Source organism: Haliaeetus albicilla, chromosome 9, assembly GCF_947461875.1.
Source record: "Haliaeetus albicilla chromosome 9, bHalAlb1.1, whole genome shotgun sequence".
In the NCBI taxonomy this organism is placed as follows: domain Eukaryota; kingdom Metazoa; phylum Chordata; class Aves; order Accipitriformes; family Accipitridae; genus Haliaeetus; species Haliaeetus albicilla.
The window spans coordinates 33,002,587-33,017,868 of NC_091491.1; the positions used below are offsets into that span (position 1 = coordinate 33,002,587).

The window sequence follows — 15,282 nt, forward strand, 5'->3', positions numbered from 1 at the left end:
ACGTGTTACAGCAAAGCTTTCCTGGGGCACATGCCAGGGCACAGGGGCTCCGTGAATCCCACCAGAGAGATTGGCACTCCAAGAAGCCAGGCACCACCAGCCCCAGCGGGGTGGGTGCAAGGGTACCCGGACCCAGGCTGCTTCATGGGTGGGCACGGGGTGCCCAACCTTGCCGCTCACCTGGGTGGCTGGCTGGAGAGTGGGGGCACAGGGCTGGGTGCTGGGCACAGGGCTGGGTGCCATGCACCGGCCTCCCCATGCCTGCACTTACCCGGCCCCGAGACCCGCTTGGCACCTTGGTGGGAGCATGATGGATGCACTTGGTGGGGGGGAGGGGGCTGGCATTATTAACAGCCCTGGGTATTGCTCCAACAGGGCTGTAAAAATTAAAGGCGTGTGGATATAAAATAATGGATAAATCTGAGCCGGCCGCAGAGCGCTGCGGTGTCCCACGGGAGTTGGCATCTTGAGAAGCAGGGGTACGGCAGGCATGGAACGGGCACCTACGTGCAGATATGGGAGTGCCTGCACCCACTTCCAAGTGCCGACTCCCCCCCAAAAATCTCCAAAAAATGCTCCAAGAGGATGCGCAGGCAGTGCCAACCTGAGGAGCTGGCACTGCGAGGCAGGCGGCTGCTCCTGAAGCTGGGATGGAAGCAAAAGAGGTTGTGCCTTTGCAGGCAGGGCTGAGGGCACAGGGCATTTGCTCCAGGATGCCCACGAGCGCTGCCCAGCCCACACACCCCCAGCAGGCAGGATCTGTGCCACGGTGCCAATACATCCAGGCATCACCAGGCTGGTGTGACCCCGGGGTCCTGCCTGTGCTGTGGCCCGTGGCTCTGACCCGGAGCAGGGCCCGGGACAGCACTCGCTTCACCAGTCCCATTCTGCGCTGCCCGTCCCGCAGGCCACCCCACTGGCGTCCTCATTTTCCCCGAGATTAGCCGCGGCGCGGGAGCCTCCGCGCACCGCCAGCAGGTGACAAATAAGATTTTTCCACTCTTCCGAGCACCCGGCATGGGTCTGTCATTGAAAATGCAAAGCAGCGCGGTGCCAACCTACTCCACCCACCCTCCCCTTCACCAGCCCCTCAGTGCCGAGCAGCCCCACCATTGCTGCTGGACCCCCCACTACACCCGCTGCTCCCCCTCGGCAGTGCTGGGGTGCTAGGCATGGTGCCCAGGGGGGCAGGTTCCCAGGGGTTTCTTAAAGGGGTGCTAGTTTGGGGGTGTCAACCCGGGTGGGCAGCATGGCCTCACAGTGTCCTTTGGGCGCACCCGTGTGCCTGGCACTGCAGGTAGGAGAGCAGGGCAGGGGGGTGCACAGGGGTCCCCATCACACTCGGTATGTGCACCCCACCAGGGCCTGCCGGCCTCCAGGGAGGGTGCCAGGCTTTGGGGTGGGCACACAGCAGGCTCACACCAGTGGTAGGGGGTGAGGGATTGTCCCTTGTAGGAAACACTTGGCCCAAGACATGTCCACTGATGTGGGCATCACCTCACAAACCCGACCCCAAAGGACCCCATCCCCAGCACCCAAGGGGGGAAGAACAGGAGCACTCTACCCCACAGCTGGACACATCCACAATCCTAACCCATGGACCCAACCCTCCCAAACCCCTCAGTCCCCCCCAAACCTCTTGATCCCCCCCAACTCCAACCCTGGCATCCCATTACCCACTGTGCCACCGGCCCATAGCCAGGTGCCTCCCCAGCAGCCCCCAGCCCTGCTCCCCCCCACTGCCGCCGCCGCGTCTCCCCTCTGCTATTGTCAGAGGGTTGCCTCTGCCTCTGTCTGCGAAATTAATTCGGAGGTGGAGAGGGAGAATTATGTAAAGTGTGGTTATTCTGGAGCGGCGGGGGAAGCGCGGCTGATGGCAAAGTGCCTTTTTGTGTGTTTAATATGCATTTTTTTCCAGCGGTGCATTTTCAGGCGGGTAATTTGCTGTCTTTTCAGACCCCGATCAGTATCATTTCTCCGGCAATGACAGCTTTTATTTGCACTGAAATGAATGCTGCGAAATTTCCAAGAAATAGCCGAGGCTCCATTGGCTGCCCACCCCCGCAGGGCTGGGGCACAGGCACCCGCCGGCACCTGCCCCCCTAACCTCCCGGCCAGCCCCTGCACCCCACAGCCCCCTGGCTGGCCCCTGCCCACAGCCCTGCTTGGCAGCAGTGCCCAGGGGTACTAGGCACACACATGTGCCAGTTTGCACACCCTATGTTCACAGGTGTGTGTGCTCCCCTGCCCCCCCCTTCTTGAGCCCTGTGTGCACATCAGTGCGTCGCATCTAGGAGTGGGTATATATACACCCCAATGTATGTGCAGCTATAGACACCCCTTGTGAACATGTACACAGCCCCTTGTGCACATATACACCCCCTCAGCACAGCAACCCCTTCTGTGCACACATGCACACGCACATTCCTAGTCCGTGCATATCCCCCTTAACGCATACACACACACTCCCCCTGTGCATACGTGCCCCTCCTTGTGTGCTGCCCCCCCTCCCCCTTTGTATCCCCCCAGACACAGCACCCCTGATCCAGGGCACCCAGCCACCAGGAGGGTTTGGGGGTCTCCCATGCACCCCTTTCCCCTGCCCCAGCCCAGCCCATGGGGAAACTGAGGCACAGAGGGGCAGGCACAGATGGTTGCTCTCCAAGGAGCCTATCACCTCTCCAGGCACCTGCGGCGATGGGTGGGAGCCTGGAGAAGATGCAGGGTGTGTGTCTGTTTGTCTGCCTGTCTGTATGTTAGAGGGAGGAAGAAATGCTGTTTGTGTAGGTGTGCGCTGCGTGGGTGTTGTGCGCCGGAGCCGGTGTGCCAGAGCTGCCGTGCCGGCATGCGGTGCTGCCTTTGCAGCAGCCATGCACGCTGTGTGCGCACAGCTGGGTGTGCACCTGTGTCAGCCCCCTGCCCATGTCCCAGTGTGTGTGATGGTGTGTCTGTAGGGGTGGCATGGGCACACGTGTCCATGTGATGTGGGCATCTCCGAGTGGGACAGCATCCCCGTGTGCGTGTGACACCGTGTGTCCAGCCGGGTGCGCTCCCCGTGTGCGCCCAGGCACATGTGGCCCAGGGGTGATGCATGGTGTTGGGGGGTGCCCGTGCATGTGCAATGCTGAACCCCCCTACAACGCCATGGGGGGCTGTACACCCCCAGCCTTGGGTCCCATATACTCCCAGTCGTGGGCCCCCAGCTGCAGTGGAGCTGGTGCTTGGCACGGCCAAGGTTAACTCTGCTAGAGCCCGTTGGCACAGTGCGGGGAAGCTTTAATTTAATGAAGTGTGAGGCTTTTTATGGGCTTTTAATTACGTGGTGATAATTAACATTATAGGCCGCCGGGTCCCAGTGGTGCCCGGCTGCCCTGTGCCAGCTCCCGCCTGTTTGTAAATAAACCCCGCGGGCCACACAGTGCCCACCCCGGGGCACCCACCTCCCACAGCAGGGAGCAAAGCCAGCCCCAGCCCCCTGCCCACGCGCTGGGGTGGGGATTTGGGCACAATCCACTGCAAAATGTGGGGAGCAAGGGGGGGGGCCCCCCCATTCCTTCCCCCCAACAGCACCCAGCCACCTGGGTTTTTGCAGCCCTCCGGCCAAGCGGAGCTGCCAGCTGGCAGTGCCAGGGTTGGCGAGAGTGGGTGCAGGCAGCAGTGCCACAATTGTCCCCCCCACTGGAGCCCAGCCTGACCCAGAGCAGCCCCCCCCCCGTGCTGGGGTTAATAGGAAGCGATCCATCAGGCAGCGCCTGGGCACGCTGCCCGCCTGCCAGGCACCCAATGGATTTATCGTCCAGCGCCCAGGCAATTTCCTGCCCTCCTCTAATCAATAAGGAGGGGGCAGGGGGCAACACCAGCTCCCCCGTGCAGGTCATGATGGGTGAGGGGAGGCAGCAATACCCCATGAGACATGTCCCAGAGCCAGGGGATGCAGGTATCAGGGTGAGGCCACCCTCCCACCCCCCCAAATAATTTCTCCCCTCCCTGCCAGGACCAGGGACTCAGACCTTGGTGGGGGGGGGGGCCTACAGATTAAAGCATCCAGTGCCCCCACCCAGCAGCACTGGGGGTGCTGAACAAGATCTGGGGTACCATACCCTGCAGCCACGAGCGCCAGCACCCGGCTGCTCCCCCCCCCACCACCCAGCCTCACACAGGGAACCCAGGCGTCTGGGCTCCCCTCCCCCACCCCTTCCCATTTAATTTTTCCTAATGAAAGGCAGGGAGGATGGCGGGGAGCTGGGGCACCAAGGTCGAGGCTGCCTTTAATCAATCCCCGCTGCTGGCTGGGTGCCTGGAGGAGCTGGCGGAGGAGAGGGTGGGGGCTGCAGGACGGGGAAAGCACAGGGAGGGGAGATGTAGGGTGCAGCCAAGGGGCTCCCAGTGCTTGGCACCCCCTGGGACCCTGCTATCCCCCCCCCACCCCCTCAAAGAAAAGGCACCGTGAATGCACTGCGCTGCCTGGCCAGCACCAGGGTTGTGCCTGGATCCCGCCAGGGCAGCTTTAATCCTCTGCAGGAGATACCCCCCCCCAGAAAAAACAACCCCCCTCCCCTTGCACCCACCTCCCAGCGTGGGGCACCAACCCTTCCCTGTGCACCAGGGTGGGGACACCGGGGCTGGGGACAGCCCCAGGGTGGGGCTGCTAAAGGCACTGGGCGAAGGAGGGTGCAGGGAGCCGGGGGGGGGACGGGAGCCGGTGGGGTGACCTAGAGCTGGGTGCTGGTGACGGCACTCACCCCGTGCACCAGCACGGTGGGGCCCAGCCCGCGGGTGAGCAGCTCCAGTTGGTGCAGGTAGAGCGGGTAGAGGCTGGTGTCAGCCGGCGGCCGCGGCAGGTAGAGGAAGCGCACGGCCGGCGCGGGGCTCTGCTCCAGGACGAGTTTGTTGGCGGCACAGACGTACTCATCTGACACTTGGGTGGCATTGGCTGGGAAGTTCACGGCCCCTTCCTCCTCTTCCTCCTCGCCCGTGGGTGCCGGTCCCCCCGGGGGTCCCCGGCGGGTTTGCCAGTGCAGGCGGGTGACGGCGTCCCAGGGCACCAGCTGGATCTGGGCCTGGATGCGCAAGTCTTTGAGGAGCTGGCGCAGCTTCTCCTCCTGGGCATGGGGCATGGCACCCGCCTCCACGCAGAGGAAGAGGCGCAGGCGGGCCCGGCGCCAGGCCCGCGCCATGTTGAGAACGCAGGCCATCTGCAGCAGGAAGAGGCTGCAGGTGTCGGCGTAGCGGGCGCTGTCGGGCCGCAGCAGGTTGACGGGCCAGACGTGGATGGCGGGCGGGGGGCTGGCAGCCCGCCGCAGCTCCCAGGCCTTGTCCAGGCTCTCCAGCTGCCGGGCCAGCAGGACGTTGCGAAGCATCTTCAGGGCGTCAGCCACAATGCCTACATACTCCCGGGCTGACAGCAGCTTGGGGTCGGCGGGCGCCCGCAGAGGGGGGAAGCCCAGGGGGATCTCTTCGCGGGCGCTGGTGAAGGCGGGGTGCCGGGCTAGACCGTCCTGCGGTGCCGCGTCGTCATAGAAGCCCAGCACCAGGGTGTTGGGGCGCATCCCGCCTGGTGGAGAGACGGCGCCAGCCCGGCTGAGCAGAGGTGGAGGGCCCCGCCAGCCCTCCTGGCCCCAGCTTGGCTTTGGCGTTGTTCACCCTGGTGATTCCAGACCCCTCAGCATCACGCACCCAGATGCTGCCAAGACCCAACTCAGCTTTGGCACCGCCCACCCAACACCTCTCCAAGCTCCAGCCTGGCTTTGGCACTGCCCACACCAAGTGCTTCCAACCCCCTTGGCATTGCCCATCCAGGTGTCTTCAAGCCCCTCAACACTGCAGACACAGATGCCTCCAAGCCCAAATATGGCTTCAGCATTGTTCACCCCAGATGCCTCCAAGCCCCAGCTTGGCTTTGGCATCGCCCATCCAGGTGCCTCCAAACCCCTTGGCACTTCTCATCCCACAGGGGCAGCAGGATGGACCCTCACCCGTGCCCAGCCTGGGCACCACTCACCAAGGCCAGAGGTGAAGAGGAGCTGCCGGACACCGTGCCGCACCGAGGGCGCAAGGGTGAGGCTGATGAAGGCCTTGACGTTCAGCTTGTCCACCAAGCTCAGCCATGAGTCCTGCTGGGGCTGCAGTGGGTCCGAGGGCAGCGCGTCTGGATGGAGAGCAAGAATAGCATCAGGGCGTCCGGTACTCTGTACCGGGGGATCACCCCGCTGTCCCCGCAGCACCCCTCCTGCAAAATCAGTGCCAACCCCTGTGCCCACCCCAGGGAGGGTGGAAGCAGGTGCTTCCAGCCAGAGATATGAAATCATACATAAATATATAAAAAATACCCAGGCAGCCCCATCCCCTCTCCCCAATTTCAGGCCATTAGTCACCAAGGCAACGGCGGAGGGGGGAGCAGAGCCCGTGCATCCGCTGGGGTGGGGATGGGGATGGCCACGGCATGTGCCAGGGAACACATGTGTGCAAGCCAACACACGTCAGGGTGCAAACACGCCTGAAGCACAAGACGCACAGCAGCAGGCACGAGGTGCAGATGAACACAGGCACACACATGTGCAAGGATGTGCCGAGTGTGCACCCACACACGTGCCGGGTGTGCGCAGGCACTGACCTGTGCAACAGAACCATGCTGCACAGGGGCTCAGAGGAGCCTGGGTGGCACGTGTCAAGTGTGCACACCAGCACCGACACATACAGGACCCCCACGTGCACACACAGGGATGAATACATGAGCACACACATGTGCAAGTTTGCAGCACACGTGCAAGTGTGTGTGCACAGGAGGTGTGGGACAGACACAAGCCACCTATGTCCCCCATACCAATCCAAGCCCAAGGTGCCACACGTGTGCCCAAAATGCTGACATTCCCCTGCTGTGCCCACCCAGGAGCTGGGCGGCAGCATCACCCCAAGGACTCTGGGATGCCCCTGGCACGACAGCGAGGGGCAGAGGCCACCAGCGCCAGGGACAGTGCAGACCCTCACCCAAGTCCTGCAGCTCAACGTGGCCCAGGACATAGAGGCCGCTCTTCTTGAGGTCATTGACGAAGTCAATGAGGCGGGCGCTGCCCCGTGGGTTCTGCACCATCAGCAGCATCTGTGGGCGCCAGAACTTGACGTGGTCTTTCCGCACATCCAGCATCAGCAGGTACTTCCTCACCTGGAGGGAGGGAGGGCTGCAGGTCAGGAACCCTCCTTCTTCCAAAAAACCACCCCATGGGGATGCCAGCCCCGAGGACACACCACCCAGGATGGAGCTGCTACGGGGACATCAGCCTGGGGACACCGGTTCTCCACCCCACAGAGGGACAGCAGAGGAGGGCAGGGCTCACCTGGTGGAAGATGAGGGCCTGGCTGATGTAGCCCCAGGTGCTGCTGGGCGAGAGGTAGTGGAGGGCAAGGAGGAGGACGAGGAGGAAGCCCAGACTTGCCGAGGCTGACACGGGGCTGATGAGGAACATCATGACGCAGCAGCCCGCGATGCCCAGCAGGCATGTGTGCCAGGTGAAGTATCGGAAGGTGGGCCTGGAGCAGGGAGGAGACACCCATTACCGCGTGGTTCCCATGCCAGCTGTGGGGTGGGCATAGTGAGGGGGGCTGTACCACCATGCCACACCAGCCACCCCCAGTGAACCCCACTGTGCCAGCACAGGGCATGTTGGGCACCCCAGATGCCTGCGGGAGAGGGCACAGAGGGGAGACGGTACCTCCCAGGGCACTGGGCAGCCCCTTGCTGCCAGCCCCTGGCAAACAGGGATAATGATGTTTATGGGGCTGGCGCTGCCCTGGCACATCCCAGGGGCCAGATAGTGCCGGGCAGCGCATGGCAGCGCTAACAGCTGCCATGCCCACTCAGCCTGGTGCAGGGAGGCGAGAAGCTGTTATTTTCTCTAATTGTTGTTTTTCCTGAAAGGTAATTAAAATCCTTTTCTGCTGCGCTTGATGGAGACCTCAGTGTGGGGAGGGGGAGGCACCAGATGTGGGGTGGGCGAGGGGACCGTCACCACCCACCCCAGCAGCCTCCCTCCAGGCACCGATCCTGCCCCATCCATGTCCAGCCAAGGGAGCAGCTGGAGGGGGCCAAGCCCCAGTCTGGCACAGACACCAGCCCTCCCTTGGGAATGGGACACTTTGGGAGACCCCCAGGCAGTGCCACCCAGCCCTGCTCAGGCACCACCTCTGTCCCACCTGGGGGACCCTCCCTGCTTTGGAGTCACAGTACCCTGCACCGAGGGCAGCATGCATCACCCAGGAGGGAGATCAGGCTCCCCCCAGCCACCCTGCCACGCCCTCTCCTGCCCAGATTTGGGCAGCCCTGCCAGGCCAGCCCTGCACCAGGGTACCCCACGCCCTGCGCCCCAGGCTGGGGCTGCCTGCCACGCACACTCCTCCTTCCCGGAAGATCTTTTCTCCTTCTCCCACCCAGGATCCCCCTCCCTCCCTCCCCTTTCTCTGTTAGTTTAATTAGTGCTAATGGAAAGTGGGCTCCATCACTGCTTGGCAAGCTGCCCGGGGGATGCCGGCTGGGCACAGGCTATAAATTACCTTTGGAAAGCCTAAGGGGAGGAGGTGGGTAGTACCCAGTGGTGCTGGATTTATCTGTACCCACTCAGCAAAGGGGTGCCAGGGCATGGGGACTGTGCCAAGCCAGTGCTGCCACACTGGGACCTGTCCCATTCTCCCTCCCCAGGGATGGGGCATCTCTGCCCCCAGTAATGCTCAGGAGAGGGGTGCTCAGCATCTCTGCCCCACCAAGGTGCAGCAGGCACAGGGATGGCAGGAAAACCACAGATAGACGGACAGACAGGTGCCTGCCCAGCATCTTGGCACAAGCTCCCTCCCCTGTGCCAGCGGGTACCTGAAGTTGGGGGCCGATGCCCACTCCAGTGCCAGGCAGGCCAGGTTGACAGTGGCATAAACCAGGAGGAAGAAGGTGGTCACGACCCCCGCGATGGTGTTGAGCTTCCCAGAGAAAAGCACCAGCTGCAGAGAGCATGGGGGGGGGGGGGGGGCAGGCACAGGATCAATGCACCTCCTGGGATGGTACCCCTGCCACATGCCCGAGCCATCCTTGCCGAGCTTGGGGCATGCCACAGCAGCATGCCAGGAAAGGGTATGGGTAGTGCCACATGGGGAGGAATCCCTGCCCCTTGCTGTGATTTATCCTTCATTTATGGGCTCAGGGAGGGAAGGGCACAGCTGCAGCAGGACACTAGGGGCAGGGGGCCTGGGGGGGATTCCCAGGCGCAGGGACACGTGCCAGGCTCCACGACGCCCAGCCCAAGTGACAACCCACCTTCACCTGGTGAGGCCGGGAAAGGAGCATTGTTGGCAAACTCACCTGCACCACCAGCCAGGAGAGGATCACTGCCATCACTGGGTTCCCGCTGGCAGATGTCTTCTTGGCCAGCGCCAGCGCCCGGCCTGCAGGCAGAGTGGGGAGGTTGGGCTGGGGCACCCCAGCGGGCACCAACAGGCTCAGCCACCAGCCAGGAGTCCTGTACCCACCCTGGTGGGTGGCCTAGCACAGGTGACCCAAATGGGCACACGCCAACCCACAAAGCATCACTCCCACACCAGAAAGGGGGTTCCCTGCTGCCAGGGCTGGTCCCTGGCAGGGACAACCTGCCGGGTCATCTCTGGTGGGTACCAGTGTGCTCCAGGCACTCACCAAAGAGATCATCCCGGGCCAGAGCGTACAGGATGCGGGATGCCCCGATGAGGTTGCTCATGGCTGCGGAGAGGGTGGCAGCATAGATGCCCACGGTGACCAGAGGTGGGAAGATACTGATGTCACGCAAGAAGCCGTAGTCCTTCTGCAGGAGAGTCCTGGAGAGGGACACAGACACACTGGCACCTGCCTCGGCTCAGGCCAGCATGCCCTGGCACTGGGCACACCCTGGCACCGATGGGCCTGGCAAGGGGACGGGTGGCCGTACCTGTTGCAGGTGGCACACATGAGGAAAGCCAGCAGGTTGTAGACGAGGTAGGTGAAGAGCACAGCGGAGATGGTGCCCCGTGGGATGGAGTAGCTTGGGCGCTTCAGGTCCCCTGTGGGAAGGAGCAGGCAGCATTAGTACCCACAGGTACAGCATCCCCTGCTCTCCTCCAGCCTCAGCTCCTGCTCCTGGTGCCACCCAGCCTGGCACCCCGTGCCCGTACCTGACATGTTGGAGCCTGCCATGATGCCGGTGCAGCCATTGAACATCACTGCGAAGACAGAGCTGAAGCTCATCATCTGCCCGGTGGTGTAGTCCACCCCGTACCCACCTGCAGGACACACAGGCAGGGGCTGTGATGGGCTGCCTGGGGCAGCATAGTTCTACCACATACCCTCTCCTCAACATCCCATACACAAACCACAGGAGAAACCACCCCACGGCACCTGCTTTATGCCCATAAGCTCCCCCCACCCTCCAGCGAGCCCCTGCTGACGTGGAGGTGCCTGTCCCACAGTGGGTACAGCAGGCAGGGTGGGGAGAGCTTCTCCTCACCCCCCAGATTTTCTCGCAGGGTGGTGAGGGAGAAGCCCGTGAAGGAGCCATTCTCCGTCTCAGAGCCATTGAAGTGGGGCAGGCGGATGGGCACCCCGATGGGCCGTGTGGCGAAGAAGCTGACAAGGATGGTGCCCAGGACGCCTGCGACGATGAGGAAGATGAGGAAGGTGGCCTTGGCATAGATGGAGGCACCCACAAGGCACACGAGGAGGCAGAGGGCCAGCAGCACGGTACCGTAGAGCAGCTCGTACCAGTAGCTCTGGGGCAGGACGTGGACGCCTGTGCCTGCTTTTTGCCCTGGAGAGAGACAAGCCAGGATCAGCAGGGCTCGGAGGGGGTGTCACTGGGACCTGAGAGCCACCAGTGTTGTGCCAGGCATGACAGGCACCAACTCACCGGCCAGAAGCCTGGGTGAGCCGTGCCAGCTATGCCAGGCACGGTGCTTGGCACACCTGTCAGGGCCCTAGGGCTGCTTGGGTAAGGGACACCCCGCTGTCCCCTGCCACCACACACAGGGGTACTCACCAGGGGGGATCCCAAAGCTGTCCACCACCGCCTCCACCAGCCCCAGCACGTAGAGGGCACTGCCACACACGTTGGCCAGGAAAAACATGATCCCAATGCTGCCCCCAAACTCCGGGCCCAGGGCACGGCTGATCATATCTTGCTTGAGTCAAGGGATGTTATCAGCAGCCCAAACTACCATCAGGTGCCCCCAACCCCTCCCTCCCAGGCCAAGGGGGTCCCAGCCCCAGCGTGGCACCCCAAGGCCGCTGGGTGGTGACCCGATTTTGGCCCAGGTGCCCTGCCCTGGCAGCACCCACAGCAAAGGATACAGTAGGCTCCGCCGGCATCCAGCGCCCCATTGGTGGCAATGGCACACACAGACAGCACCGTCATGCCGATGATGAAGTATGCCACCGCGAACATGGCCAGAGCTTGGTACAACCCGGCATGGCCCACCACAAACCCTGCCGAGGACGGGGGAGAGGCCAGCGTGCCCGTTAGCTGGGCAAGGACCACTCCCAGGACAGGGTCCCTGGGCACAGCCAGCGCCCAGAGCTCGCCCCACTGAGGCACGCGGGCTGCTCCCATCCCCGTGCCCGCAGCTCCCTCCAGACATGACACCCCCTTCCCTGCCAGGGTGGGGATGTCCCCACCCCGGGGTGCTGCCACCTCCCATCCGCAGCAGCACCCGGGGCCAGCCCGGCCAGTACCCCCCACCTCAGGGCATCTCCATCCTCCTGCCATGCAAGGATCAGGCCCAGGCACACCCTGGGCACGGGCAGCTCCAAGGGGCGCACCCAAAAAGCAAACAAACAGGGCAAGGGCTCTGCTGCCCACCCGGCCCCGGGGCATTGCAGGGGGGTGCCAGGACCCCCGTGCCCTGCTGCCACCCTCAGCGGGCAGGGTGTGCCTTGCACCCCAACTCGGGCACCAGGAGCAAACTCCCCACGGGGTTTGCGTTGCCGTTCCGCTTGCCCGCAGCAAAGCAGGAAGCAAAAGCAGCCCCAGGGCATCCCTGCCAGCCAGGGCGCAGCTCCCTGGTGCCTGTGCCCTGTCCCCCGGCCCTGGCACAAGGCACCCAGAGCCCCCCGCGGCCCTGCCTGGGGTGACGGGAGGCGAGCCAGGTCGGCAGCATCGCGGGCAGGAAGGGGCTGCCCACAGCTGCAGGGAGATGCCCTATCTCAGCCGCAAGCCAGGCCGCAGCCATGCCCGCGGGCAGTGAGGGGAGTGCCAGGGCACGGGCATCGCAAGGAGCCCTTGGGGACAACAGGGTGGGTTTGGGGACACCCCCGGTCATCCCTAGAAGGCTGGAGGGTGCCCAAGTGTCAAAAGCAGGGGTGGAGGGTGTAGGGGGGAAATAAAGGGGTGCCCCAATAGCAGTGGGGGAGTAAGCAGGAGGGGCTGCTCACCCTGGAGATCTGGGGGGTGTTTGAGGCATGAGGGAAGTGGGGGGCTGCCAGGGGGAGCCACGGCCCTCCTGCCGTGGGACGGTTCCTCTTCCCGGCAGCTCCCCTCCCCCTCCGCCTCGTACTTCCCCTCCAGCCCCACGGGCCCCCCCCCGGGTGTAACACACCCCCGGGCGGAGGGGGCCGGGGCAAGTGGGGGGACCCCAGTGCCTGCTGTGGGGTAGGGGTTGGGGGGGGGGGGGTCAGAGCCTGCGCGAGGACCCCAAGCAGAGGAGCGGGAAGGGGGTGAGTGATGGCAGGGGATAGCTGTGTCCACAGTCCATAACTCGGGAGGACGCCAGTGAGGGGAAAGGGCTCAAGGCACCCCCAGGGCCTATCGGGCCCCCCAGGCACACAGCCAACTCCCGCTCCGGGCTTTCTGTGGGCGGAAAGTGAAAGAGGAAAAGCCTTCCCTGTTCCCGGACCAGGGCAGACACCACCTGCCCTGGGCCTCTGCCTGCCCCAAGGCAGACTGGGGCATCTCTCCCCCCCGCAAAGGGCTGCCACCTCCCCCAGTCCATGCCCAGCCTGCCCCCCCTAATTCTCCCAGGTTGCCCAGTAACAAACTCATAACCCAAACTGGGAGCAGACTGGGACCCAATCTGTGCCCTCTGAACAGCATGGGGGGGGTGGGGGTGGGCGGGTGGTGCACAGCTGGGCACCTGATGGGGAACACCAGAGTCCTGTCCTTGGGACATCACGTGGGATCTGGGAGAGAATTGGGGTGCTGTACTGGGGTGCTGTAGCCCAGCACTGGGGGATGCCTGGGGAGCAGTGGGGTCCCAGCACTGGAGGATGAGGGGACACGAGGGCACTGGAATCCCGTTTAGGGAAGGCACCAGGGAGGCACAGGAGTCCTGCCCCAGGGATGGTAGGGCTGTAGGGCTTCAGACTGGAGTCCCTTACTGGGGGCACTGAGGTCCCTAACTGGGTTCCCATCCCGCAGGTACAGCAGGAGCCCTGGAGCCCCAGCCCCCGATTGGAGGGGTCAGGAGGGGACACACAGCACTGGGACCCTAGCCTGGGGGAGAACTCAGAGGGCACTGGGACTCCAGACTGGGGTGCTTGGGAGAGAGCACTGGGGCCCCAGACTGGGGGCAATGAGATGAGCACTAGCGGGGAGCACTGGGACACCAGAGAGGCTCAGGAGAGGGCACTGGGGACCCAGACTGGGGGACCTCAGGGGGACCACCGGGACGTCAGACTGGGAGGCTGGGGGGGAGCACCGGGAGGGCAAAGGGAGGACACTGGGATTCCAGACTGGTGGGCTCGGGGTGACCACGGGGGCTCCGGACAAGGGAGGCCTCGGGGGGACAGGGGAGGCCTCTGGGGGGACAGGGGGCCCCGGGATGACTACCAGGCAGGGCTGGTGAGTGTCGGGGGGCCCCGGGCCGCGGCCGGGAAGGGGGGGGGGGGAGGCGCCCCGGGGGGCGGCGGCACTCACCGAGGCGCAGGAAGAGGACGACGCTGAACATGGAGAGCAGCGTGGGCACCACGACGCCCAGGAAGGTGGGCAGCTTGCGGGGGGCGGCGGCGGCAGCGGTGGCCCGGCCGCGCTCCCGGCCCCGCTCCTCCTCGCCGGAGCCGCCGCACAGGCGGTACGTGAGCAGCGCGCTCCGCTCCGAGCTCGCCATGGCCTGGCACGGCCCCGGCCCCGGCCCCCGCCGGTCCCGAAACGCTCCCGGCCCTGGCCCCGGCCCCGGCCCCGGCCCCCGCCGGCCCCGCCCGCCGACCCGGGCCCGACCCGCCGTGCCCCGCCCACAACCCCGCCCCCTCATCTGACCACGCCCACGACCCTCCGGGTAGGATACGCCTCCTGACCCGCCCCCGCCGGGTAGGCCACGCCCCATTTCCCTCCCAGTTAGGCCCCGCCCCCGGGACAGCCCAACCACCTAGGCCCCGCCCCAGCTTGTCGAGTAGCCCCACCCCCTTTTTGCCCCGCCCACAGCCCCCCACCCATACCCCACCCTTATCACGGCCTCCGGCCCCAAATGTGCCCCCATAGCGGTTCCCCCCCACCGCGCCCCCCAGCCGCAGAGGTGTCCCACCTCAACATCTCCATAGTGACCCCAGCCCCAGCGCCACCCCATACCCCGAATCCCCCCGGCCCTCCCAGGGTCTCCCCACTCCCGGTACCCGGCACTGACCACTCCCCTCCTCCCCCCCCCCCCCGAACTCGCCCCACTCCTCCCGGCACCCCAAAACCGGCCTCCGCGCCCCTGCATCGCCACGCGTCCCCTGCACCCCACTCCCCCATCGGCCAGCGCCCCGATACCGACCCCCGCACCCCCAAGCTGCCCCCGGGGACCCCGGTACTGCCCCCTCCCCGGTGCCCGCTCCCCGCGCCGCCCCCCCCCCCCCCCCCGCAGGTGCCGGCCGGGCTCGGCTGCCCGCGCCAATTACCGGACAATCGGGGGCCCCCGGGGGCGCCCTCCCTCCCTCCATCCCCGCCGCCGGGGCTGGGATCTGCCCGGGCCCCGGGGTCCCACTGCCGCCGCCGCCCGGGGCGGCCGAACGCCTCGCCAATTAGGTTAATGGGGTTGGCACCGGCACCGGGGGCCGGGACGGGAGGGGGGGGGGGCACGGTGGGGCCGGGGGCGAACCCCACGCCGGCCTTGAGGACCCGCGTGGGTGCCGGCTGTGGTCAGCCGAGCGGTTGACCCCCCGCGGCGCGAGTCCGTGTCACGAGTGGGGGGGGGAATCCGTGCGGGGACACGGGGACGGAGCGCGGGGACCGCTCTCCCGGGGTGCGATGGCTCCGTGTCCCGTCCCCCCCCGTCCCCGTCCCCGCCGTCCCCCGTGGGGCGGAGGCGCAGCGTGCCCCCGCGGTG

General features: G+C 65.2%; 1 protein-coding gene across 1 annotated transcript; it reads right to left on the bottom strand.

Moving 5' to 3' along the window:
- Positions 1-4,451: 4,451 nt before the first annotated feature.
- SLC12A9 (solute carrier family 12 member 9) lies at positions 4,452-14,151 on the bottom strand. Its single transcript, XM_069792507.1, has 13 exons — positions 13,896-14,151; positions 11,336-11,470; positions 11,025-11,162; positions 10,497-10,796; positions 10,165-10,272; positions 9,942-10,053; positions 9,674-9,831; positions 9,344-9,426; positions 8,861-8,985; positions 7,335-7,527; positions 6,988-7,162; positions 6,002-6,148; positions 4,452-5,554 (listed from the first exon to the last, which is right to left on the bottom strand). The coding sequence occupies exons 1-13, from the start codon at positions 14,083-14,085 to the stop codon at positions 4,713-4,715; spliced, it is 2,706 nt and encodes a 901-aa protein (XP_069648608.1). The 5' UTR covers positions 14,086-14,151; the 3' UTR covers positions 4,452-4,712.
- Positions 14,152-15,282: the final 1,131 nt, after the last annotated feature.

Coding starts and splice junctions, on each gene's coding strand:
- SLC12A9 (XM_069792507.1), bottom strand. CDS start 14,085: ATGGCGAGCTCGGAGCGGAGCGCGCTGCTCACGTACCGCCTGTGCGGC. Junction 9,427..9,673: donor GGCCCGGGATGATCTCTTTG/GTGAGTGCCTGG, acceptor CTCTGCCTGCAG/GCCGGGCGCTGGCGCTGGCC. Junction 5,555..6,001: donor CCTCTTCACCTCTGGCCTTG/GTGAGTGGTGCC, acceptor TCTCTCCACCAG/GCGGGATGCGCCCCAACACC.